The following is a 25,111-nucleotide window of genomic DNA, read 5'->3' on the forward strand; positions in this document are numbered from 1 at the left end:
GTTGTGGATGCTGTTAGCTTCTATCTGGCTTGTGTCTTACTGAGCCAGCCCATTCTCCAGCAACTTCAGTGAGGCTGAGACTCAGGGCCTGATCTCCAGCCCATCAAAGTCAGTAGGATACTTTTCACTGATTTACTTCCACTGGGGCAGGGCAAACAGAGGAGCAGGGCCTGTTGCTGAAATCTGGAGTATGGAGCCCTGTTGGGGATGTGTGTTTTTGGTGGGGGGTGAGCAATGGCCATATTAACCTCTGTGGCTCCCTGACACTGCTCAACCCAATGCAGCCACTCCCATTTGCCCCACAACTGCTATGTCCAGATCTGGCCAGAGGTCTTGGTGAAGTTGACTCTCCTGGTCTAAGGCATTGCACAATACAGGTTTGCCCTGAGTCAGTTGTTCACCACAGAAGAATTGGCTTCCCTGTAGCCTTATATTTAAAAAATATTTTGTGGTGTAACCTGGGCCCTTAAAGCCTATATAACAGATTGTGTGGCCATCTCCTTAATGTATAAAGAGTGTAAGTGCTGATAGTATAATAATATATTATCTTGAACAGCAGGAAAGGAAAAGAAACAGAATTTTCTATTGAATGTGGTTCCATGTCTAAAATATATATGTATTTGCTAATACTGGCAAGTTTTACACCAGTCATGGATATTGATGAACTCTGACAGATTCTTCCTAGGAGAAAAGGCTGGTAATAGCTGCAAGAATTATCTGAGGTATACCTCTGGACAGCACTGTATAATGCTGATTCCTCTTAGTCAGGAAAAGGAAGAGAAGGAATATAAAAGCTCTTTATTTTATGAGAAACAATTGTTAGAGTAGAGCAATAAAGTAGAAAAAAAATCATATTATGGAAGTTTGTGTATCAAATTAGTTCAACCCTCCCTTTATAGATTATCTGTTGTGGTGAATAAAGATACATCTGGGAAAGATACAAAAAAACTTGTATTGCTTTTGTCAAGAATAAGTCACATCCGTAGTATAGTGATAAAAGATAAAATTTAGAGATGGTCCCTAATTTAGAAGAGCTGGGCATTGTAAGATGAGTTAGGAAGCAGCTAATTAGTAAGGGAGACAACGGTTCTGCAGAGGCTTGTCTATTGGTCCACAGTAAAAGTTGTTGTTTAGCTTTAGTTCGTTTTGTAAATGCTTGACTTTCTTTATTGAACCAGCTAATAGCTACATGGTGTACTGGTGTTTGCCACTACAGAAGTGGTGAATGAGAAACAACCTGAAAGAAGAATTTGGAAAAAGAAGAATTGGAAAACCGAGAGCAAGTAGAGCAGTGCAGCCATGGGGAAGTACAAGGGCCTCTATAAGTGCTTGTTTAGGTAGAAGGACAGTGTGATGGCAGTGTTATAACCTTTGCCTGCCCTGCTCTTGTTGGGCAATATAGCAGAGAACCAGAAGGACATTCAGACAAAAGTTTGAGTGGTGTCTAGCAGCCATAGGGACAGAAGAGAAAAATGATAAAGTGAAATCATAAATCTTCTTGAATATTGTGGGGGAGGAAGCCCTGGCTGTTTATAACAACTTTAATTTTGCAGAAGGCCAAACTACACACTTAAGCATTGTAGGGAGTGTCTATACAAGATGCTTACCGCACAGTAGCCTAATAACACTCCGCAGTAGTGTGCTGGTCAAAAACTGCTAGTACACTACTGTGCAGTGTTATTAGGCTACTGCGCATTAAGCATCACACCCCCCCACCCGTGAGCCAGCGCTACTGCGCAGTAACTGTAGTTACTGTACATTTAGTTAGTATTTCATTAAACAAGTACTAAACTAAATGTGCAGTAACTACTGTGCATTAATGAATGCTTAGACATGCCAATACTGTCCCAATCTGAGGAGCATTACATACCAAAAAAGAATGTGAGCCTTGAAAGATACAGGTTTTTTTATGTGTAAATGAACAACAGGAAAATGTCTAGATCAATATGCTGCTGAATTAAAGACATTAACTAAGAACTGTGCTTTCGGGAACTATTAGAATCATAGAAAATTAGGCTGTCTGGCTGGGTCCTAAAACCCGGCAAAGGATGGAGATTCCACAACCTTTCTGTATAGACTGTTCCAGTGCTTTATTACCCTCCTAGCGAGAAAGTTTTTCCTAACATCTAACCCAAACTTCCCTTGGTGCAACTTGAGACCATTGCTTCTTGCTCTGTCAACAGCCATCACTGAGAACAGTTCAGCTCCATCCTCTTTGGAACCTCTCTTCAGATAGTTGAAGGCTGCTACTTAAATCCCCCCTCAGTCTTCTCTTCTCCAAACTAAATAAATCCAGTTCCGGTAGCTTCTCCTCATAAGTCATGTGCCCCAGCCCCCTCACCATTTTTATTGCCCTCTGATTTTGTCCAATTTGTCCACATCCTTTCTGTAGTGGAGGTCCCAAAACTGGAAACCACACTTCAAATGTGGCTTTACCAGTGCTGAATAGAAAGGAAGGAAGAATCACTTGATTGGCTGGCAATGCTTCTATTAATGCAACCCAGTATAACATTAGCCTTCTTCGCAACAAAGGCATACTGTTGGTCCAGATTCAGCTTATTGTTCATTGTAACCCCCAGGTCCTTTTTTGCTGAGCTGCTGCTTAGCCAGTCAGTCACCAGTTTGTGTCCAGGGTTGTTCCATCCTAAGTGTAGGGCTTTGCACGTGTCCTTATTGAACTTCATGGCTGCGTCCAGACAAATACAGACGTTTGGTTCCCTGGGGAACTGCACCACAGTTATTTGTCCCTGGGGAATGCCTATGCCACATGTACTTTGGCACACAGCAAGTTAGTTTGGGGGCAGTAGGGGAGGCTACGACCAGCACTGGGCCAGCCCCAGCACCCTTATCTGGGGTCCTGGGGGCCTCCCAGGGTCACTACAGTGGCGATCCTACCGGGCAGAGCCTGGCTGACAGCTGCAGTGTGGCTTCGGATGACCTGGCTCCGCTTTTCAGCAGTGCATGCTGCCCATATGTGCGTTGCTCTGCTTTTTTTCCCACAGGTGTTTTTTGACCCCTGGATCTGCAGGCAAAAACCCCCAGGAGCGGCACATACACAGGCAGCGTGCCCTTACAGCGTGGAGAACACCTGACTGTGCGGTATGTGGTGCTGCAGCTGTGTTTGTGGTGCCAGATACTGTACAGCTGCGCTCATCTAGATGCGCCCCATGAGATTTCATTTGGTCCAATTCTCCAATTTCTCAAGGTTTCTCTGAATCCTAGCCCTACCCTTCAGCATAATCTACTGCTCCACCCAGCTTGGTGTCATCTGCAGACTTGCTGAGGGTGTGCTGCTTCCATCTTCTGGAAGATATTGACCAAATCTAGCTCAGGACTGACTCCTGGGGGACTCCAATTGATACTGGCTGCAAACTAGATATTGAGCCATTGACTACTATCCTCTGAGCCTGACAATCCAGCCAGTTTTCCATCCACCTTACAGTCCATTCATCCAACTTGTACTTGCTTAGCTTGCTTGTGAGACTGTTGTGGGAGACCATATCAAAAGCCTTGCTAAAGTCAAGGTATAGCTCTTGCAGAATCTCTGATGAGAGATAGAATTATTTGTGGCACTGCAAACACTGCATTACCAGAAAAGCTATTGTGTAAGGGAGATTTATCCCTAGATAAGACTACACAAATTTGCTAGGTGACAGGAACCATGAAGGCCCAGGCTGTAGAGCTGAATGCACCAAAAGAGATCATCCATTCATTAGTCATGAAAGAGCATGGCCAGAAGATGCCACATCACAGGGCAAATTTTTCTGCTGGTAAGAAGCCACCTCACATGGAGGACCTTTCTGTTGGCAAGGAGAATGCTCAGAGAGAGAGAGAGAGAACAGGCAGGAAGGTAGCAGGTGTTATAACTGTGGTAAGAGGAACCATTTTATCAGCCGCTGCAGATCCCAAACATGGAAACTTCAAATGCATACAGTTAAGCATATCCTGGAGGAGTTTTTCTAGACATAGTAGAAGCAAGCAAAACCAACGAGCGGGATTGTGTTTTTCCAGTGGAATTACAGAAAACAACGAGAGAAACCATTTTGCCAAGTACTGAGGATCCCAAGCACAAAACTTCACGTTTATTTAGTAAGAGTACCAGATTTTCTCATATAACCCTCCCTCTGTCCACCAAATAAGACACCCACTTTGTTTTTGGGACGGCAAAATGAAGGAACACAATTTTTTCCCAAAGTTATGGCTGTATAGAGCAGCTCACTCTCCCTCCCTTTCCTGCTCATCCAGAAGCATAAACTGTAGTTGCTGTTGAAGACTGGTTTCCATGGGCAGGGCTAAAAAGAGATTTGGAAAGAGCTAAAAAGAGTCTGTAAGGCTGTGAAATAGTAGAAGAGAGACCAGGAGTGGCCAGCAGACAGCAAAATTGTCATATGAAAGGTTAGCTTGATCAAAACCATTAAAAAGAGAGATGTCCATTAACATCTGTGGAGTAAAGAACAATGAGCCATTAAGTCAAGTGAGTACCTCAGCTGCCTGAATAGAAATGCCACTTCTGCTGCCAAGCAGTTGGTTTTAAACTTTGAATGGAGAAGGAATCAAAATGGGGAGCTTCTAGTCTGGGCAGAAAACCAGCTTCCCCACTTAAGGCTAATTTCTGGAGAAAAGGTGTATGTGATATGTAATTAAATATGGCATACCAGAGACATTTTATATAGATATAGTATAATCGAGTAAAACCAGAGAGAGGTACTGTATTTTGCCAGTGGAAGTACAAAGAGCAATGTTTTCTTTTAAACTGGACACTGGCACTCACATTAATATTTTACCAGAATATGAATACAGAAGATTAAAATTGAGGTCAGAAGCAAGTCCAACAAGTGTAAAAATAACTGGATATGTAGGAACAAGTACACTAGTACATCTCTAGAATCCAGTATAAAAGCAGAGTTTATCAACTCCTATTCACTGTGGTAGCTAAGGAGGCGACACAAATTTTAGGTCTGGCAGCTTATGAGAAACTGAATCTTGTTAGGTGTGTGCTTGCAATACAAGAAGACACAGAAGTCATGCCTGCTGATGATCAACTTCCCATCATGGCCCAAATCTGGACCACCTTCTTAGGAAAAAAACCCTAGTTGTTCCAGAACACAAGAAGCAACCATGTCCTTATGGGAAAAAACCAAACTTACAGACACAAATGCAAATGCTATCATTCAGAAAGAGGAAATCAGCCTCACCAGTCTGTAGCTGATGAACATTGTACCATGGCCACAAATTGCCAAAACTACAGGTGAAGGAAGAGTGGTAAAGAAAAAACCCCCCAAACCAACTGTGTTCCACAGAGCACTAAGAACAATAGCACTTCTGCTCTCAAACATATTGCTCCAAAGTGGTCATGGGATTCTAGTACAGGACTCAAGTCTATCAAGACTTGGAGGAAAAGGTTCCCACCAAAAACAAATTGTAAAATGGGTCTGATACTTCATTGGTCTGACAAGGAAGTGAAACCTCCTGAAAGACTCACAGGCTGCGTCCAGACAAGCGTGCATGTGTGGTTTGTGGTGCCACAGACCCATCTGTTGCACTGCAAACCACATACACTACACATGCAGGTGTTTGCCATGCTGCAAATTAGCAACATGGTGGGGGCTTTTTGACACTGGGAGACCCCAGTGTCAAAAAAACTCACACCAGAAAAAAACAGGGTGGCGCACTTGGCGGCAGCATAGGCCACCCAAAACCGGAGCCTGGCTGGGCAGAGCCACAGTTCAGCTGCTGGCCAGGTTCTGTGTGCCCAGATCGCTGCTGCTGGAGCCCGGGAAGGCCCCCAGGACCCCAGGTAAGGCTGCTGGGGCAGCCCAGGTGCTGGCCCCAGTCTTCCCTGTGCCACCCAGGGCACCTTGCCGCACATGCAGGGGCATTCCCCAGGGACAACTAGCAGTGGTACAAATGTGTGCCGCTGCTATTTGTCCTCGAAGAACGCATGTTGCCGCTTGTGGGAATGTGCCCATAGAGCTTTGCTAAGGAGCTGCAGAAAGGTATTATTTTTGCTCAAATTAACCAGATGGTTTGTACGGTTTACTTTAAGGAATTATTTCCCCTGTCCACCCTGAGTTTTTAGCACTATTGTGTCCTGTAAATATGTAAATGGAAAGTGCTATTTTTATAAATTAAAGGATAGCCTTGTAATAGAACAGTGTGCTTGCAAAGCAAGTGCACCAAAGTGACAAGCTTCAGTACAATCCCACAACTCCTATCTCTCTGATTTAGTCTTGACTCTCAGGTACAGCTGAACATAGGATTGGGTCCATTTTGGAGGCATTAGGATTGATACTCTCTGATACCAAAATACCCTTTTCCTATCAGAATAGATGCAGGTTATACATTAATCTAAATTGTCTCCTTTTCATAGTGTTGCCATGCAGGTTATAATGGCTGCATATCAGATCAGCAATCCAAATGGAAGCATATGGAATGTCTGACTAATTTACACAGTGCAAGAAGTTTAGGTGGAATTTTCTAAGTTCAATTAAAGCAGAATTTCTGCTGAAGTTAATTTAAAATTTTAAAAAGCCCAGTGTGCCGTATGGATTTTTTTTTATTATTATTTTAAAGCTTGGTGGTTACTTTGTTCTTTTGTTAAAAGTTAGTCATTAAAGTAAAAATTAAAAGACAAAATGAAAAACCACTGTGCATAGAAAATCCACCAAGAGCTCAATAGAACCTCTTCAGACACAAGCTGAATGGAGGAGGAGGAGGAGGAGAGAGATTTAGTTTGGCTGCTCAGTAAGTGGTGAATTTTCCATGCACTGGGGTTCTGGGAGCTTACGTTCTGCTTAAGCCCTAAAGAACAGGATAAAGATGTCTTTTTACGTGAGCACTGCAACATATGCACAGTGATTAGGATGGCGTAATGTTGGAGATTCGCTTTCACCTTGCTGTTAGTCCTCATCAACATTGTTTTAAAAGTACACTCAATGAGATTTTGAGTAGTAACAGTCCACAGAGCAGTCTCTTCACCATGCTGCTTTAGTGACTAATTTTGTCAGAGCTGGAAATTTGGCTTTTATTTTTTTCCTAAGGAAGGTACGCATTCTCACCCCGCAACCTGCATGAAGACCTCCTTTGGGGAGCCACTCAAGTCAGCTCTGCTAAGCAAGCAGCCATTACGTGAATCACAAGAGCTTTCTTTAGGGTTGTTGGTTGTAGCCGTGTTGGTCTAAGGACACAGGCAGAAAAGGTTCTTTGGGGTAGATGTGATATCTTTTATTAGATCAACTAAATAGTTGGAAAAATTGTTCTTTGCAAATTTGCAGACACAAACCCCCTTCTTCAGGCATAGAAAGAGCTTTCCTTGGCAGGGAAAAGGGGCAAATGTTTATTCTGACTTAGTACTTCAGCCTGCCTCTGCAATTAATTTTCGAGTAGACCTATGCATTAGAGGCCTGATGGCAAACTCACTGATGTCAGCAGGGTGTCTCTCCATTGCCTCCAGTTGTCTTTCAACTGGACTATATCTGAATGCCATGTATCCATTGAATGACAATAGTAGTGAGCTGCATGGGGGAGTATTTTTGACAAATTGTGTGGATATGTATGGGGAAAGAAGGCTTATGTAAAAGCCATTCTACTCTGCAGGAGGTGGACAAGTGTTAGACAAGTACTTGCTTAGAGAGATGTGATCCTGTCTTGTGAGGACCCTTCCAGGCCTACTTTTCTGTGATTCTGAGACATGGTTATTCTTTAGTGCTTTCATATTGATTCTGATGCTCAGTTTTGTTTTAAATCTGCTGAAAGAATATTATGCTGTAAAAGGCACTTCTACTCCAGAAGGTGACTGTGTAAACATATTTTTTCCTACTGAGCCAGACTGATTCCTGCATGTATGTACACTACAGGCCTGTTGGCTGCTCTGTGCAACAAAACCTGTTCACTATTTTTTGTATCCATTAGGTCTGTGGGAGGGAATATGACTGTAAGGGAGAGAGCAGTATTCTATTCCCTTCTTGTCTTCAGAACTGTTCACTTCATTTCAATCAGAAACACATTTGCCACCTCATTGGAGAAGTCTATACAGGAGTCCCTGGGGGGTGCAACCTGGCCTACAGAACCTTTATTGCTGGTGATAGTAGGCATAGGGACAAGCCTGAACTGACTCCCAAGTCTGTGCTTGTATTTATGGGGCTGGCTGTAAGAAAGTGTCCCTTTCTTTGTACATATTTGATCTCAAGTCACTGATGCACAAATGACCGTGGCTTTTCTCTTCTAGTTGCTTTTCTGAGTTAGAACTAAACAGAAACCTCTAGAAAAGGCAATTCATTTGAGGTTTGAACGTCTGGTAGGTAGGCACTACAGATGCAGACAGAGGTGACAATTTTCACCCAATCTGGCCCCTGAAAGTGTTCTACAGCTGTGACCAAACACAAGTGCATGGATGCCAAGTGCTATAAAAGGGCCTGATCCCATGACAATCTGAACCCTCATTGCATGAGGATTCAGATGAAGATGCGCCAGAACAAACCACCTTCATTAACATCTGTCTGCACGCACTGGGGAGCAGGGCTGGGCTGAGGTAGCTCAGCTCTGCTCCCAGTGATGTCTTCAGAATGGGAGGGGGAGAAGGAAGTGGAGGGAGTTTGGTCTGGGGTTTTGTCTGGAGGGTGAGGCAGGTAGGTTGGAGCTCTTCCGAGCAGCGTTCCCTCTAAGCTGTGTGGCATGCGCGGCCGCACAGGTGCACTCATGCTGCGCTGCTGGGCGTGCCTGAACGGCGTGTGCCCCCAGTGGCTGGTGGGGCACAGCTGCATTGGTGGCGATGGGAATGTAGTGGTGGGAGCCCAGTGGCGGTGAGCGGTGAGCTCCTGTAGACACTGCCAGCGCTGTTGGCAGCGGAGGTGGGGGGCAGGTGGTGAGCGCTGACCAGGGCTCGGTGACTACCTGCAGGTGCCACCGGCGGCATCAGTGGCAGTCAGGGGCGATTGTGGACTGTCCACAGATGCAGTGCTGGCGGCGTGGTGTTAAGTAGTGACCGCCCGCACGTGCCGCTGACAGTGTTGGCGGCGCCTTTTTGCAGGGGGTGCAGTGCAACATGCAGGGGGTGCACGTGCACCCATGTGCACCCCTTACACGTCACTCCTGTGCTGCATAGCTTAGAGGGAACGCTGCCCCCAAGCTTGCCAGCTTGCCAGTCTGGGGCTGCCCCTCCCAGAGAAGCACAAGGGAGCTTCAGTGCGGGGTAATGCCCCAGCCAGCCCCTCCAGCTTCATACTTCACAGCAGGATAGTACTTGTATTTACAACTGCTATCCTGGTGCAGAGTAAATTAGTTTACTCCAGCCTAATAGGGACACATGTGCAGATACCAAGACATTTACTGAGCAGCTAATTAGTTAATTGTGCAATAAATGTCTTATATAGACATGTCCACTGTGAGCAAATAGTAGTAGCATAAAGATGTGAATTTAAGCCTGTGCAACATGAGTTGACATCCGCTGTTTCAAAGGGCAGTCATTTTGATCCAAAATTTGGCCTTCTCTACCACAATATTTTCATGGTTTGATACCTTCTGGACTGGCTTATATGGGTTCTCTTCACAGTTAATCCATCACAAAAATGAGGAGCTAATTTGCTTTTCCCTGGGGCAAGCTTATTTTCTGCTGCTGTTCATAGTTTGTGCAAAGTTTACTCATTGCATCATTCCTTTTAACCAAACAAGCTTTGGATAAACATTTCTCTTCTCCCAAATGGATGCTTTAGTCTGTTCATGCAGATCCAAGATGCCCTCTAACTGAATCCCTGATCCAATGAAAACACATATTCTGCAGTTTGAATCTGTCCCTGATTTATGGTGAAAAAATCTGCACTCATGGTATCAGACATATTAGTTACTAAGGTTCTCTCTCCATTGATCATGTTATCAGGATTTCTTCATAATGCGATGCTCATATTCATTCTTTCAGTTACTAAGAACATGGTCCTTATTGCAATTCCCATGCCTTTGCTATACATCAGGAGTAGGCAACCTCTAGCAGAGGTGCCAGAGTGTGGCACACACAGGCATTTTGCTTGGCACATGCACCTCAGGGCAGACAGTGGGAAGGGGCTGTGGCTGTGCTGCCACAACAGGGATTGGGACCTTGCAGCTCTCCTGCCATCTGCCCTTGGCATGTCAACATCTTACAAGTCAAGGTTGCACTCTGCCCCAAAACATTGCCAACCCCTGCTATACATATTACCTTCATCATAGGGAGGAGCGAACGAGACAGGTTATACAATGACACTGTACTACTGGACAACTGAAAAGTAAAGAAAAAGCTTAAGTGAATGGGAATTTTATCCTTGACTTCAGTGAGGTGAGGATTTCACCCCAATAGGCAGTATGGATGAACATTAAAGGACTATCATTAAAGGAGTGTTCCCCCTGTACAGTATATTCCATACAGATTCCTGGTTTTCCTTCTCACAAATAAGCATAGACTCTCTCACCGAGGAATAGATTCAAATTGTAGAATACATGATTTTATCGGATCAGGAATTCAGTTAACTACAAGTGGGGAACAGGAACCTTTAAGGCAGGGGTGGGCAATTATTTGGGCTGCAGGACCACTTAGGGAATTTTGATGAGCTGTGTGGGCTGGGTTAGCATTCCCTCCCCTTCCCCACTGGCAACAGCTCACCAAAACCTCCTAAGTGGCTCTGTCCCAGGGCCTGGTCCCATGCTGTCACCACCCAGTGATCCTGTCCCTGGGGTTTCCATGAAGACCGTCCCAGGATCCTCACAAGCAGGGTGTGCGTGGCTGCGTGAATAGGTTGGGAACCCACCTGCCCAGTCCATCCATCACCCTTGGTGGTGGGTGTATGATGGATGGGTCAGGGTGCCCAGGCAGTGGGGCTGGGGCTGGCAGGAGCAGTGATACAAGTGGCAGCAGCTGGAAGAAGCAACCACTGCCGGGGTTGCCAGGAAACAGAGTCCAGATGTCGTGCTGCCCCAGCCTGAGGGTGCATGCCCAGGGGTGGCCGGACCAGCTGCACATACCACAGCCTGGACTGCCCCATGCCTGGGCTGGATGGGTCCAAGGGGCCTGCTGCAGGCTGGATAAAATTGGTTGATGGGCTGGATCCAGCCTGTGGGCTGTATTTTGATCATGCCTACTTTAAGGCATACAGATCCCCACTGGAGGACCCTGTAATTTCTCAACAGAATGAATGGACCCACTGCTCAGCACAGACTTCATCATCTTGGATATCCATGCAGCTAGTGCCAAAGACACTTCAGTTACTAGGCTATCCTCCACACTATGAGTGATCTTCAGGCCCAGAGTGGATGCTAGGGACATAACAATTCCTTTCCAGTCAAATACCTCCCTCTCCACCTGAGGGTAGTGGGTTGTCAAAGCTGATCTGCTATAGATAATTTTGAGCCACTTATGCACACTGATGAGATGAGAACAGCACAGTCATATGGCTCGGGGCCTGGGAAGCCAAGAGACCAGAACTGTCATATGATGGCAACCACTACTGTTAGCCTGTTATCCCCTCCCCACTTCATATGACCTTCCCACAGCTCACTTCTGCCAAAAGGCACAGGCAGAAGAAAAGAGTGCTACTGGGAAAACCTTGCTGCGAAGGTACATACATAAGCACAGAGGCTCCTTGCCAGGAGCCAAGAGGCCCATCCCCTCTCTGGCCCCTAAATTTGTGCAATCTCAGCTGGCAGAGCTATGACACTTAGTGAGCTGGTCTCCTGGCACATCACACCCTGCACCCCAGCACCAAGCACCGGCTGCAGTGAGGAGACCCTTTCCACCATCACAGAAAGAATCAGCTGGCTCTGAGAGGAACTTGCTGAGGCTGAAAACTCTGGCTGAAATAGCTTTGATTCCCCCGGCCTTCCTGGCCCCATCATACCCATTGCATGCCCAGAAAAATATACCAGCTGCTAAGTAGGTCTACACTGAGGGTTAGTTACATCTGAAACACTTTTCAACAGAAAGGTATGCTTTGGCAGGATTTTCCATTTTTCATGAATGCCACCAACCAAAGCTAGTTTGATTTGGACATGCTATTGCAGAGGCCCCCTATGAAGCTGTGTGCTTTCATTGCTGGGTCCCACATAATCCCCTTGTGGGCAAGTTTCCTTTGCTAGGTTATATCTCCTACATGGACAGATCAAGAATTTTAAAAGGGAGCGGGGTGCAATGGTGTGATGCAGCATCACATATAACACAATACATATTTTTTCTCCAGTTAAAAAGAAACTAGACACTTTACTAATATGCTAGAAGCCTAAGGTTATATTATTCAGTTTAAGATAGAAGCAACAACAAATATAACTTTATTGGAATGTGCATTCATTTGCTATGTCATATATCATGTATACAAAACAACAAACTAGGCTAGAAAATTAAAAGATGTTGTATCATTAGTCTTGTAGTCATTAGAATTAAATGCACATCTCTTTTTCAGATTCATAAAACAAAATTTAGCCTTCTTGAGCATCCTGACTATATACTCAATGCTTCACTGAAAGTTATTTCCACATCTGAATTAATGTTCACCAGAATTAACATTTCCACATATGAGTTAATGTTTTTAGCTATAGTTAAAAAGTCTTCAGGGCTGTAAAATAGGAACTATATTATCAGGAGCAGCAAACAGACAGCAGAATAAAGAACAGCTTGATTAGTGGAACATCAAAGCTATTAAAAAGAAGAGACAGTTGTTAATACTTGTGGAATGAAGAGTTTAGAAGGAATTAAGTAGATTATAACTAAGTCAATTGACTCCCTCAGTGCTGCCTGAATAGAAATGCTGCTGCCACTTTCAGGTGGCTTTAAACTTTGGGTAGAGTCAGAATCAAAGAGGGGCGGGGGGTACAGCTACATCACTACACCTGCCATGGATCCAGCCTATTCACACAGGGTTCTGCTCCCCTATGGTGCCCAGTCTGGTGGGGTCAGGGTGGAGACTGTGGTGTACCATAGAGATGTGGCTCAAGGGAAAAGTTTGGCAGTTGTGGAAACTGCATTTTCCATCATTCTCATTGTTAACATGGAAGCATCGCAGCCTGCTCTGGAAACTGTCAGTCCTTCCTCCTAAGACATGAATCTGATATGGGGAAATGCATTTCTTCACCCCCTTGTCCCCATCCCAAAATGCCCCTCCCTGTGGCACCAAAACTCAATGCAGACAGCTTCACCAGCTTTGCTCCAACCTCCCATTCTTCACCAGAATGGTTGAGAAGGCAGTGATTTCCCTTCTCTCCATGCCCATGTCACATGCCAGTCAACTTCCCAGACACTCTGCAGCAGAGCACACAACAATGCCACAGTCCCAAGAGCACAAAACAATTAACCTGTCACTCTAAAAGACTAAAGAAATGCATTGCTTTGAGCCCTGCATTGGCTCCCAGGCCATTCCCATTATTGGTATAACCCAGTAAAGATACAGATGCCAGTTAAGTAATGGTGTGGACAGACTCAGGGTTTTTGAGGACCATAACCTCATTCTGGATAGTAGAGTCCATTGGAGTCTTCACATGGCTCAAGGAGCAGCTGAGCTGGTGGTCATTCTAGAAGGATTTAAAAGCTTTGGCCAAGTTTGGGCTCATAAGGGCCAGCCGTGGGCAGCTTTATTCCTGATGGGAGAGGCTTTCTTATTTTTCTTTTGCTCATTCTGGGTTGGAGTACTGCCATGCACCTTCTGGAAGCTGTACCCACAGCTGTGGTGAGAATGCACACCCTTTCAAGGCACCGCTGCCAAGCCTGTCCATTGAAACAGCAGCCAGGCTGACTTGGACCAATGGCCCACTCTAGCCCAGGAGCCTAACTCTGACCTAGGAAAGTGCCAGCCACTTCTGAGACAGGCACAAGGATCCCTTCTGTTGTTATGTGGTAGCTCATCCTACGGAGAGTTGCTCCAGTCCTGAGGCAACGTGGTTTATTCCTTGTCTGACACTCCCCATAAGTTGCATTGCTCTACAGTGTGCTCCTTGTCAGAAATGCACATTTCCATCCCCTTATAAGTTCTTGGCTACAAGGAATCTTGTTTGAATACTTTTGTAGGCTGGTCCACGGGAAGCACAGAGCCTGTAAGGGAAGTGCAGACCCAGGGGCTAAGGATGTGCGTCACTTAATCGCATTGACCTGCAGACACCATGCAGATAGTGGCTTTTATGACCAACTTAGAAGTCATTCTACTGGGCAGCCAGTTTTCTCCACCTTCTCTCATCTCCCTGCCACGTGCTGCCCAGTGTGACAGACTTGCCCACTCTGGCACATCAGGTCTCTGCTCAGATGAGTAAGCCAGATGCATCTGGGGTACCCATAAAGCAGGACCCCTGCATGTGGCAGTGTCTTAAGGAGGATTTTGAAGCCTTATCCTACAGTCCCTCTCTTGTAAACCAGCTTCACAGGAGTCAGTGGGGGTACCTATGTGAGTACAGCTTGTTCAGATGACTGGTGATCACAGGTTGGATGAAAAGCATGCTGGGAATAGGGGAAGGTAGGGTGTGTGTGTGTGTGTGTGTGTGCGCGCGTGCGCGCACGTGCGCACATGCACGCGTGCACGCTCTGTGTCAAACAGAGATCAAGAGTCATTGTTTTTCAGCTGGGAGGAGGGCTGCTGTCTTGAAAGGAAAAGAGCTGTCAGTCAGACAAATTGGCATTAGGATTTCTGATCTGTAGGGGAAAGCCAGTGGGGACCTGCAAGCTCTGTTTAATTTAGAAGACCAAAGGCAAAGAGCTCCATTGCAAAGCATGGCAAATCCCAGTAATGCTATGCAAATCACTAGCAGAAAGCGACTGCTTTTTGGCAAGAATCTCAAACTTAAAACTGCATTTGCTCTGCCAAGCCCAAAGCTGCTAGCGACGCAGCAGTAGCTGTAGGTCTCCAGGGAGGAAGGATGGTTTTAAGGGCAAAATGCTGGACTGGCATGCCTGTCTGGATTCAATTCCTCTACAACAGGCTCCCAGCCTGGGCTGAGGCAGGTTACTTGGCAGCACCGTGCCTTGGATTCCCATCTGGAAGACCAGGTGTTACCCCTGGGGTCTCTTCAGATGGTGAGCCCTTGGTGTGCCCCTGTGCAGTGACCAGCACAGTGGGACTTAGATATTGGCTGGGGCCTTAGGGTGCTGCTGTGTACCCCAGACTAATAGACTAACCCTTTACTGTGGCATGTCAGGGTGCTGTGTGCGTCTCCCCCCCCCCAAGAAGCAGAATGCATTACACTAGGCTGAGCCTGAACATGAAGCTCAATGTGGATGTGGTTTCAGCCAAGACACTTACGCTCCAAAGGATCTTTTGATCAGGGGTAGCTTTGGCAGGATGAGCAGTGACTGAGCTAACTCTCTGCTCTGGGCACAAAGCCCTGAAGGAACAAGAAGTGAGTAGGTATAAATTGGCAGTTCTTCCCTGCTCTAAGACTTTAGGCCTAGATTCCCCCAAGGCATTAAGGTGGCAAACTCCCAAAGGCCTTTAGGCAGGAGGTGCTTCCCAGGAGTGGACTGAGGGATGCCTGGTTTCTGATGAAGTAGATTTCCTTTGCAGGAGTGAGCTTTGTGGGGATGGCCAGGGGTTGACATGGAGCACTGCCTGATAAGGAAGAAGGAGCTGAAGATGTGTACACCATACTCCCCCTTCTGTGCTGATCCCCACCCTTTTCCTGCTTTTGGGGTATATGCCTGACCTGAGTGCAGGGCCTGCAATTTGACCTTGCCCTGCAGAGACCATGCTGGGAAGAGGCCTTATCATGCCTCTGCCCGACCACTGGATACAGTGGCCCCTACATGGCTGACAGGCCCCTGGCAACTGGATGGGTGCCAAAGGGCCAACTGGATGGGTAAGGTGCTTGAGGTGTCATGTCACCCCTACAGTGCCATACTGAGGTAGAGAAACCCCCAGGGCCGTCCCGGGGCGGGGGTCGGGGGCAATCAGGGTGACCACCCCGGGCCCCGAGCTTTGGGGGCCCCCGCAGACAGTTCTGTACAGGCCCCACCATAGCCCTGCCTCCGCCGGCTTCTGCAGGCGATCACCACTCCCCTCTCCGGCTTCTGCGGGCGGTTGTCAACCCCACCCCCACCTCGCCAATGCTGCTGCCACCTTCTGTGGGCGGTCGCCACCCCCACCCCCTGCCCCCCCACAGGCTGATATGCCCTGGACCCCTCACACCCCTCGGGACAACTCTGGGAACCCCAATGGTATGAACTGCCCTTGCCTGCATCCTGCTCTGCCCCTCCTCACAGCTGAGGCCCAACCCCTCACACCTGGGGTACCACTGCAGCCCCTCAGCCTTTGGCCCAGTCTAGACCCAGGGTCCCCTCAGTTTAATCCCCTCTCTCCCTAGGTGACATAGGGAAGTATAAGTGGCCCGATTTTACAGAAATCCAGAGGCTATCTCCTAGAGCCTTTCACTAAATGATTTGCCAGGGATATACAGTACTGCAATGGAAAGGTTTAGCCAGAATATGGGGATCCTGTATTCCCTGGCAGCACCCTAACCATCCAGCCACACTTTCTCATTTACAGCCTATTCTGACAGTCACTTGAGTCGCTTGGGGCAGGCATTGGAGCCAAGTAGCTAAACTGTTCTGTCCTGTCTGGGAAGCAAAGTTGAGTCAGCAGCAGAGGGAGCTTAATGCTACTCAGTTGTGAGATACAGGGCCTGTGGAACTAGCCCGGTGGCGTCGTGTCAGTCTCATATGCCTAGTCTAGGGATGGGCAAAATACAGCCTGTGGGTTGGATCCAGCCTGCCAGGCAAATTTCATGCGGCTCATAGGTGCGCACCAACCAACTGTACCCCACACCCAGCCTGTGCGCCGTGCTCCCTTGTGCATGGGAGAGCAAGGCCCAGCCAGCATGCAGCTTCTGGGTGGGGATGCTGCTGCTGCAGCCGCCAGGGGACCTGCTTGGCTTCCCCAGTGTCTAGTACAGGAGTGGGCAATTATTTTGGGTGGAGGGATGCTTACCGAGTTTTGGCAAGCCATCGAAGGCCACATGACAGGCAGCCAGGGGCAGATAAATATTAATTTTCTAAATTTTTTAGGGGCCTGCAGGCCAGATAGAATGGCCTGGTGGGCCACATTTTGCCCAACCCGGTCTAGTGGCTCCTCCTCGTCTCCCTGCTGCAGCGCTCGCTTTGGGCAGCAAGTAGGGAAGTAGCAGTGGTGGGGGCGGGGGAGCTGCAGCTAGGTGGGAGCATGCAGCATGGGGCTGGCGGGAGCGTGGACTTGCTGTGCAGGTCCCGGGACTCCACTGGGAAACAGAGGGCAGGGCTCCCCTCCACTTCCAGTGGAGTCCCGGGCCCTGCACAGCAGGGGGTGGGGAAGGCAGCTGGGTCTATCACATGGGGCTTTCCCCAGTGGCATGAGAGCGCTGGGAGCCGCACGTGCACTGTGGGGAGCCCTGTGTGATAGAGGCAGGCTGGCCTGGCTGCACATGCAGCGCTGGCTGGAGCCATGTGCCGCTGGGCAGAAGCACCTGCATAGGCCACTAGCATCCCAAGTGCCCACTGCCGGCTGCTGCTGTTGCCAGCAATGGGGGCTGTGCACCATGGGGGTAATGTGTGGGGGTCCCCACACCCCCCCTTACACCGAACCCCACTACATACACCCTCCCCAAAATACCCTATGCTCCCACACACAGCTACACCCCCTCACAACCCCCCCCACATACACCTCATCATAAATCGCCCACACACAATATACAAGAGTAAGACTTTATTTTTAAGTTGTTATGCAAACACCTTTATACACGCTAAGCAAACACAAATCACGACAAAAATATTTTTTTGTAATACATTAAAATGTTATAGTAGGTGTTTGTGTTTTAGTATATTATTTGGTTTTTTTCTCGTTCCACCTGCAGGTACCGCCTGCACATAACACTGCCTTCCACTCCCCGCCACCGACAGCGCCGGTGGCATCTGTGGGAGCTCCGCACTTACTGTCGCTGCCAGCGCAGCCGTGCCTCCCCCAGCTGCTGGGGGCACATGTCGTTCATGTCTCAGGCAGTTCTTTACTAAATGACTTCAGCTCCCTCCCTTCTCAATTCCTCTGGCAATGTCTTGACCTACCCCATTTTCAGGCCTGCCTGATTTTTCGGTGGACTGCAGCAAGCAGTCAACTCTACACAGAACCTTTGCTGTACCCGTTGCTCTGGAGAAGACAGTATATCCAACCACACCACACTCCCTTATGATTGGGGATCGTGTGTGCATGCATCAATTAAACACAATGTTTTATTGATATATTTACAATTTTTAAGCAATTTGGAAACCCACCAGGGCCTCAATCATTACAATAAAATAAATTCTAAGTACCTATACATTTTCGTATTTGATTTGGGGTTTTTTCTCAAGCAAAATCAGAGCTTCCCCTGCCCCCTTTGCTCACCAGGATGCAAGTCCAGGCCCCTTACTCCCCACCCACACCCCCCAGCCCTGCCAGTGCCCCTGACTTTCCACTAACAGCCCCCCAACCCCTCAGCCCTGCCAGAGGGGACCCCCAGCTGCTAAGGATACAGGGCCAGAGACCCAGGTCTGCAGCCCCCTGCTGCCTGTGGGAGACAGCGGCTCCTGCAGCTGAGTGCGACGTGGAGCCCGGCTCCCCCTTCCCCATGGGTGGTGAAGCTGGAGTGGAAACTGTCATAGAGGCGGGTGCGGGCTGTCTTCTGCAAACTTGGGCTCACTGCCCTGCTGCCCTCCCACCAGGACCTCTGTGGTGCAGCAGGTGGGACCCAGCGCGGCAGAGCAGAGCTGTGTGAAACAGGGCTGGGTGAGGAAGCTCTTTGCTGCTGCAAGCTCCCCACTGCCCAGGTGAGGTGCCCCCTGTCTGCCTGGCAGCAGCAAGGGGCACAACTCTGTGCTGTCACCCCTGCTGCTGCCTTGCCAGGGTGGCGGGAGGCTCGCAGCAGCAAGAAGCTTCCCTGCCCAGCCCTGCTGCGCTGGGTCCAATCTTCTGGACTGCAGAGGGCCTAGGGAGGGGGAAGCAGCAGGGCCAGGAGCCCAAGCCTGTAGGGGGCAGCCCACCCCACCCTGTACACATCTGGGCAGCACATGCTGTCCCCCAGGAGTGCACAGTGGCGGGGAGTCAGCTCCACTCCCACCTCGCCCCCAGAAAAGCTGCCCATGGCCCCATCCTGCTCCCTTCTAGGGCCCTGAGACAGCGCATTCCAGCCCCAGGCCCCAGCTCTGCCCAACTCCCTGCCTCTTTATGGGGGCCCTCAATCCCCCCTCCGCCAGACTTACCTGTGGGAGCTGCTCTCTAGCCATGTGCATGTGTGAGTGCACACATGCACATTGTGCCCCCTGCCTTACTGCCCTTTTCCCACTCCCCTCAGACCCTTGCAGGGTGGTACTCTGCCAGCCTTCAGAGAGCTCTTTGCAAAAGCGGAAAATTTGCACGTTTCTCCACTAAAATAAAAACCTGCCTTTTTCTCAGTTAAAGGGAAAATCTATGTTTTTTTTTCTGTTTTTCCATGGGAAACAGAAAACCCAGATCCCTGCTTGCTTATGATGTTTTACAGACACCTTGTTTAATTCCTTTGGATGTACCAGGTAGCGAGTGCAGAGCTGCAGGTTTCCCTCATCATCAGCTGTGCACCAACTACGGTGTAGTAGCTGTAGCAAATGAGACTGTCTCGTTCTTCTCCCACTGCTGGGGCACCTGCCCACATTACTTAGTAAGGCTCTGACCCTCCCACCTACCCCCCACACAGAGCTGCACTGAAGCCCTTTATTTATTCACAGAGTGTAGGCTTCCTCATGCTGCTTCACCAATGCACATCAACTGTGACCTTGAGACACCATCCTCTCCTGGGATAAGGATGTTTTTTAGTCCCAGGCATCTCTGGAGTGAAGACTGACAGTTCTTTAAAAGGGAAAAAAATAGCAAGTAGGAGGAATGACAGTCTGAAGAACACTTTGGTTTAATGGGATAAAATTGCACTTGGTGAAACTTACCCCAGTTGGCAGGTCCCTGGCCTCAAAGAGGGTCTTACAGCGACCCTACCCTTTAACAAGGGATTGAGGTAATTGGTCTTTTTGCCAGTGGAGAATGAGCTAAACAATTCCACTAGCATGGCTTATTATTTGCAATCTTCTTGTTCCCTTCCTGCCCTGTCTCCTCTGTCTCATGTAAAAGTGCTTTCCACATTATGATGATTGCAATTGCTTCCATAAAACTCTTTAGTATTCTGAGCTGTAGTGAGAACTTATTGTCAACTACAAGTGGCTTTGATTAGCAGTGTGATCTCAATACCACTGAATGCCATTGATTCAATTCTATGGAACAGAAAAAGAGTGGGGTTGGTGTCAGGGACCTGCAAAATGCCTTGGGAGAAGAGGGTACAATCCCTCACCTCACCCTGATAAGCGCAGAAAATACATTTCTGTTCAGATTGTAGGCTCTTTGGGGCAGGGGCTGTCTGCTACTCTATGTACGTATGGTACCTAGCACAAGAGGGTCCTGATCTCATTTAGGATCTCTCTGGTGCTTCAGGTGCACACTCCTAGGTAAAGCACTGGGGCTGGGATTTAGAAGACCTAGCTCTGCCACTGACCAGCTGAGTCAGCTAGTCAAGTGTCCTCCCACAAGTAAATGAGAGTGGTGATGACAGCATCCTCTTTTATCAAGTGTTTTGGGGTTTTCAAAGGACAGGCAGTATAGAAGAGGGAGGTCCTATTCTTAATCTCCTATACTAACACTTTAAAATCAATCTCACCCATTTTTGACACAGTTGTGCTCTTTCTTCAGTGTGATCATGATTACAATACAAATTATTGGTATAGCTGCACTGATGAAACACCCCTACTTGGGCTGGGCTGGATAGCTTTGACACATATTAGAAGAAAACTTGACCTTAAACCGCTGTTCATGGGTTTAGTTTGTGTCTGTTTACATCAAAATAATACCTTCCAGATGAATTAAAATGGAACAAACATGATCATTACCCTACAAGGCAGAAATCTGAGGCCACACAACCAGCCTCACCTCTAAGAAAGAGGTGCTCAAACAACCTAGGTGCAGTTTGCGTGTTACCTCAGGCTAGCTGCTGCAAGGAAAACACAGCTTGAGCTACTTTACCTGCTAATGATCATTGATAGGCTCAACACAGTTCAAATGGCATCCCCTTTCCTTCTGCTCCTGTTAGTAAGTGCCAATGTAATGAACAGTGTTGTTCTTCAGGAGTTACTTTGGGCCAGGTTCTTAATGGTACTTTGGGCATCTAAAGATGCAGATCAGATGTGGTTGGATTTTCAAAAGGCATATGAATCCTGATCTATAAAGATATTTAGATGCCCAACTCCTATTGACTATTAGTGGGAAAAATGCCAATAGATGGCTGTTTAGATATTCTGACTCCCTTAACTTTCTGGTCTGTTGTGCCTAACAACTGTGGCAAAGCATACTGGAGGCTGCGGCATATGCCCATGGGGCTAAAATGTCCCAGAAATGAATAGATAAAAGGAACATTTTAGAACATATGTAGTTATTGAATGTCCCAGCTAGAAAGAAGCAGCTTTCCTGGGAGCGATACCAAAAGCCAGAGAAAGGAACAGGCCACAAACTGTATTTCAAATGGCTTTCTAGCTGTACCCAGGAGCCAAAGGTGATGACAATGGGACATGTCAAAGTCTTGTCTACTTTCCCTGGTCTTCCTGTTTAGTTCCATCTTATGTCATGTACTGTCATGACAGCAAAGCCAGTCTCCCACTTCCCTCCCAACTCAGACCATGAATATTTCTTCCAGATCCTAGAATACCCAGACCCTCGGTTTGCCCAAAGGTGACTACACTATGGCTCTTTCCCAAACTGGTTCACCACAAGAAGCAAGAAGCTTTGCAAACCCTACAGCCAATGGGCCTCTCCTTGCACTGAGTGAACAACATGGGCTGTCACAGTGGGAAAGGCTGGTGTGCAGAACCTGCCAAATACCAGTGCTGTGAAAGATGTGCAGGGAGACCTACGGTGGGACCCAGACCCAGGATCGTTCTGAAGGAAGACCGTGATGGTGATGAAAATCATTACAATTATTGGAGCTTCATGCCAACCACAAATAGCCTGGGGAGAAGAAGAGCCTACAATTGCTTCTGTACTGTAGATAAGAAACAGAAAGGGCTATAAAATGACCTGCTTGAGAGACAAGGGGCAGGATTCTGTGGGGGATTTCCACTTCTTTTTCCTCTTGTATTTAATTTGGCTTTTGGATATCCCTTGAGGAAGAATTCTTGCTAAGGTGCAATTCTTTCTCCCAAGTCTCTGTTGGGAGGGACGCACATACCATCTGGTCTCATCCATGCACTTTTGCTATGCCTGGGTTTGAATTTCCAGAAAACAACTTTATCTCAAGTTCCTGGATTGCCCATGACCTGCAGAAAGGCAGCCAGCCCTGCATGAACAAATGTATTTGTTGCGTTTACAAATTCAAGAAGGAGCCAACAGGGTGCAGGCCTGAGGAATGGATATGGTCAGGCTCTTTGTGTAGATGGGCACTTGGAATGCACTGAATTGGGTGTTGCATCCTGGACTTTGGGATGGGACTACAGCATGACAAAAGAACAGATCATGATGCATGGTGCCAGGAAAGACAGCCAGCTCCTCTGGTATCTGGTTTCATGCTGGGCTGGCTGCCTAGCCACATCAGTAAACTAATGAGACCCAACAGGGTCTGGGGAGCTGGCTGAGAGAGTTGAACAAAAGCTCAGGCACAGATTAATGTTCTCATTGGGCTACCTGATGAAAAGTAAGGAGGAATATGAGCCATGACAGATAGGGAGTAAGGCTCAGACTGTAAGTAAGGGCATCAGGGAAACCCTTTCCAAGAGTGCAATTAAAACCCACTAGAAACCTGCCATTGAATGACATGGAGTTAACCAAAACTCTTTTGGAACCACCAGCCAGGACAACTCTTGCAAAGTAGAAGTAGGGCTTCTGGCATAAGAATACTATGCTTATTTTGCTCCAAGTAATTTCAGCATAGCAGCACTGGTAAACTGTGCCAGCATATGTATGTGGGTAAAAGTCCCCTTGTGGGCACTCATCCCAGAATACAGTGGATTTTACTGATATACTTATACCTGTAGGATTTTGCCAACGTAGCTGTTTCCCCATGTAGACAGGTCACTACTTACTCACCACCCAGTTTTTAAAGTCCAGCAGTCTTTAAAGACCTACGTGAGAACTACCCATGAAGTCAATATTGCCATTTACTAGTTCTAGCAGGCTGGGAAAGGTGTGCATCACATACATCATATACTATCCTAGAAGAACTGACATAATTTCTGGTCAGAAGAACTGACATAATTTCACCTCATTAATGAAAACTAGGTTATTGTTTTCCTCATCAAAAATATACATCAGATGCATTTCTTCATGTGCCCCCAAGTAAAAGTTTATTGGATAAGGTTTTTAATACAGCATTTATTCTTACAAGGTTTTTGACAACTTGTTTAATTCCTGGAGTACAAAAATAACAACTTCTTAAAAAAATGAAATTAGGAAAACTTTAGCTCTGTAATTTTGGAAGCAGGCAAATTGTTTTTGTTTCATATCTTGTTATGTAGTTCCATCTGTTACAAGCAAGACTCCCACATTGTGGAAAACTGTAAAACATTTAATTCAAGATGAAAACCTAACCGCTTGCTTGTTATAAGTCATTAACAGATGCCCTTGCCATGTACTTTAGGCAGCAGATACAGATTATGTAACAATGCTCAACTCCTTTATCTGTGCCTGTTATTTCAACTTGCAGTGACGTGATGATGATTTGTGACATCACAAGAGTTTGTATGATAGAAGACTGTCATGTCATAAGCACAAGACAATAACCTCCCTGCAGACTCCACTTGGGAGAACAGGAAGAAAATGATTCTCTGTGCCCTACAGAAAATGACTTAACCAAGCAGACTGTTTTTGTATCATAGTTTTTATCCTCTTCCCTGTCCTTCCTCAACCCCTCCACCAAACAATGTGACAGCTTCGCTTTAAAGTCAGGAGGCAAGGGAACTATAGGCCCCATGATGAGGGATATAGGACCCTTTCCCCCAACACTGAAAAACTAAAAAACCCGCCAGGCCAAACAAACCAACAAAAAAAACCCCCAAAACTTTTCGTTAACTTATAGACTAACACATACTACCAAAATTACAGTATGATTTCACTCATGTACGCTCACCAGATGGGACGGTTGAAGAACACTGAGGGAGGCAAAACACTCTCTCCAAGGAACGGTGTCACAGGCTTTGTGCTCCTTGTCTTTACACATCCTGGTCTGAGGTGCATTCAAATCTTACATTAAATTCTTAGCAGAGGGTCAAAAAATACCATGGCAAAGTGGTGGTGAGTGAAGCCCTACTCCCCGCACCCAGGTTTCTGTTACCAGATTAGCATCTGGATTTCTGTTTGGATTTTTTTTTCCTTTGTTTTATAAGGAATAAGCTCTCATGAGTGGTGGGGCTCCAGTCTCTCTCATTTTGCTGGTTTTTTTTCTTCTTTTTAACTGCCTCTACAAGTTCCTGGGTGTTTCTCATTTTGTCACTATGTGGCTGGAAGACAGAGCGACGATACTTTTTGCTAGCTTTAGGCACATGCGCTTTGCATCCTCTAGGAAAGTCCTCCTCTCCATCTTGATTATTTTGGATACCTTTCCTCTGCTTCTTGTCTTTGTGTTTTTCTGCCTGGGACTTTTTCTTGGGTTTTTTGTGATGTTTTTCTCTTTTACTAGGCTTGTCATGCTCTTTCCAAAGCTTTTTCTTTTTCTTATGGCAATGCCTCATGTGCTCTTCCTCCATGCATGGTCTCTTGAATTCCACTGGCAGAAGGCCTACTTCCTGCAGTTCTGTAAAATAACAACAGGTTATTTTTAAGAGATATAAGCCATAATGCCTGAAAATCAAAGTTGTTTGGCATTCCTGATTCCTAACTGCATATGTGGACCTTGCAGGCTGGATAGAGATTTGAAGAATTTGAGAAAACTCTTGTAAAAATTTGCTGGGAGAAAATCTTCTGAGGCAGAAGTTTATCGGATCATTTTAAGGTTCGGCAAAAACCAAAAAAGTTACAGTAAAAATTTGCTGGGAGATTCCACAGTAATTTTCTTCATACTGAATATGCTCTATTTAAAGGGGATCATTTTCCATCTGCCAGCCTATTTATGCCTG

The 25,111-nt window shown here is 46.9% G+C and overlaps 1 protein-coding gene across 4 annotated transcripts in view; it reads right to left on the reverse strand.

Moving 5' to 3' along the window:
* Positions 1 to 23,317: 23,317 nt before the first annotated feature.
* ZCCHC7 (zinc finger CCHC-type containing 7) overlaps positions 23,318 to 25,111 on the reverse strand; it is a 199,580-nt gene continuing 197,786 nt past the window's right edge. For all 4 annotated transcript variants that reach the window (XM_059724513.1, XM_006272079.4, XM_019490738.2 and 1 more), the window contains one exon: positions 23,318 to 24,789. In XM_059724513.1, coding sequence (XP_059580496.1) covers positions 24,335 to 24,789 — 455 coding nt within the window. In that variant the 3' untranslated portion in view covers positions 23,318 to 24,334. The remainder of the gene's footprint in view (positions 24,790 to 25,111) is intronic.

The sequence above is a fragment of the Alligator mississippiensis genome, chromosome 3 (assembly GCF_030867095.1).
Source record: "Alligator mississippiensis isolate rAllMis1 chromosome 3, rAllMis1, whole genome shotgun sequence".
In the NCBI taxonomy this organism is placed as follows: Eukaryota; Metazoa; Chordata; order Crocodylia; family Alligatoridae; genus Alligator; species Alligator mississippiensis.